We start from the raw sequence: 1,725 nt of genomic DNA, 5'->3' as shown, positions 1-1,725 counted from the left end.
ATGAAGATCAATCAGACAGTCCTGAAAGAGTTCATTCTTGTTGGCTTTTCTGTTTACCCACATGCACAGACATTCCTCTTTGTGGTTTTCTTTTGCCTCTACCTTCTCACCCTCACAGGTAACCTGACCATCATGAGTCTTACTTGGGTGGACAGACATCTCCACACACCCATGTACCTCTTCCTTGGTGCACTCTCTTTCTCTGAGACCTGCTACACTCTGACCATTATCCCCAGAATGCTGGCAGATCTCCTGGCCAAGAAAAGAAGCATTTCAGTCATAGGTTGTGCCTTGCAGATGTATTTCTTCTTGGGACTTGGTGGCACTCACTGTATACTTCTCACTTTGATGGGATATGATCGCTTCCTGGCCATCTGCAACCCTCTCAGATATCCTTTGCTTATGACCAATATGGCATGTGGAAAACTTGTGGTCTCTGCTTGGGCTGCTGGCTTCTTTATTTCTGTGACAGAGATTGCGTTGATATTCAGGGGCTCTTTCTGCAGTCCCAATCTTGTAGAACACTTCTTCTGTCATATGAGGGCTATTGTGAGGCTGTCCTGTCTAGACAGCGAACTCACAGAATTCATTGTAACAGCAATCTCAGTGTCAGGCTTGATGGGCACCTTTCTGCTCATTATCCTCACTTACATTTTCATTCTTTCCACTGTCCTCAAGATCCCGTCAGCTGAGGGCAAGCAGAAGGCATTTTCTACCTGTGCCTCCCACCTCACAGTGGTCATCATCCACTTTGGTTTTGCATCTATTGTGTATCTGAAGCCAGAAGCATCAGGGGGAGATGACACAGTGATCGCAGTTCCTTACACTGTCCTCACTCCTTTCCTCAGCCCTCTCATTTTTAGCCTCAGGAATAAGGACATGAAGAATGCTTTCAGAAAGGCCCTTGGAAAGACACATTTCTTGAATAAGCAATCTTGGATTATGGAAGATTATAAGAACATACATAACTGAATGTTCTCATAAGTCAGGAGGCATTTACCCTGTGACATGTGAAATCTGTACCATTTACCTTTTTCCAGAGGTTGACGTATGGGGATCAAGTGACTGAGTCTGGGACCTACGCCTTGACAAGCACTTACTTGGCCTGAAAGAAAGGTGTCCAATGACTTCTATTCTCCGTCCCTGCAGATTTTAGGCTTCTATCAATGAATCTCTGGGTGCACTTCATTTTTGATGCAATGAGGAAAGCAAGATTCTGGAAAGAAAAAAAGCAAAACCTTTGACCATTTCACTAAATGAAATGCTTTTAGAGAGCTAGAGATGTAAAAGTTGAAGAATTTTTCTAGGTAATATTGTAAGGAACTGATTTGTTCCTTCAGGATATAAACCATTTCTGATATGAGCTATAGTACATATAAATATTCAACTATGTGTAAATATATATATTTGTTAAGTTCCATGCCAAACTATTAATGATTTTTAATAACTTTGTTCACGATTGTGTCCATCAGAATTAGATACTAGATTCTAACTACACAGGATGTTTTGGAACAATGATTCAAATAAGTAAATTGGACAGTAAAGTCTATATGTTCTAAGTCTATGGGAACCTGTCAAAGGCTGAATATAAACTCTACTTTCTTTATGAAGAGGGCGTTAAACAGCTAACCTTAAAAAAATGCCTCAATATTGAGTGGTTTAACAACAAAAAAGTGCTTTTGAATAATTTTGGCAGACTATAGGTAATGAAGGTAAAAAGGCATA

General features: G+C 40.5%; 1 protein-coding gene across 1 annotated transcript; it reads left to right on the top strand.

The window, feature by feature from the left end:
- On the top strand, positions 1 to 972 carry LOC104993602 (olfactory receptor 10X1-like). The gene has a single exon (XM_010846920.1). It carries the CDS (start codon positions 1 to 3, stop codon positions 970 to 972), a length of 972 nt encoding a protein of 323 aa, XP_010845222.1.
- Positions 973 to 1,725: the final 753 nt, after the last annotated feature.

The sequence above is a fragment of the Bison bison genome, unplaced genomic scaffold (assembly GCF_000754665.1).
Source record: "Bison bison bison isolate TAMUID 2011002044 unplaced genomic scaffold, Bison_UMD1.0 scf7180017864240, whole genome shotgun sequence".
NCBI lineage: Eukaryota > Metazoa > Chordata > Mammalia > Artiodactyla > Bovidae > Bison > Bison bison.
The sequence above is the reverse complement of the archived record's forward strand: the minus strand, read 5'-3'. Positions and strand labels throughout refer to the sequence as shown.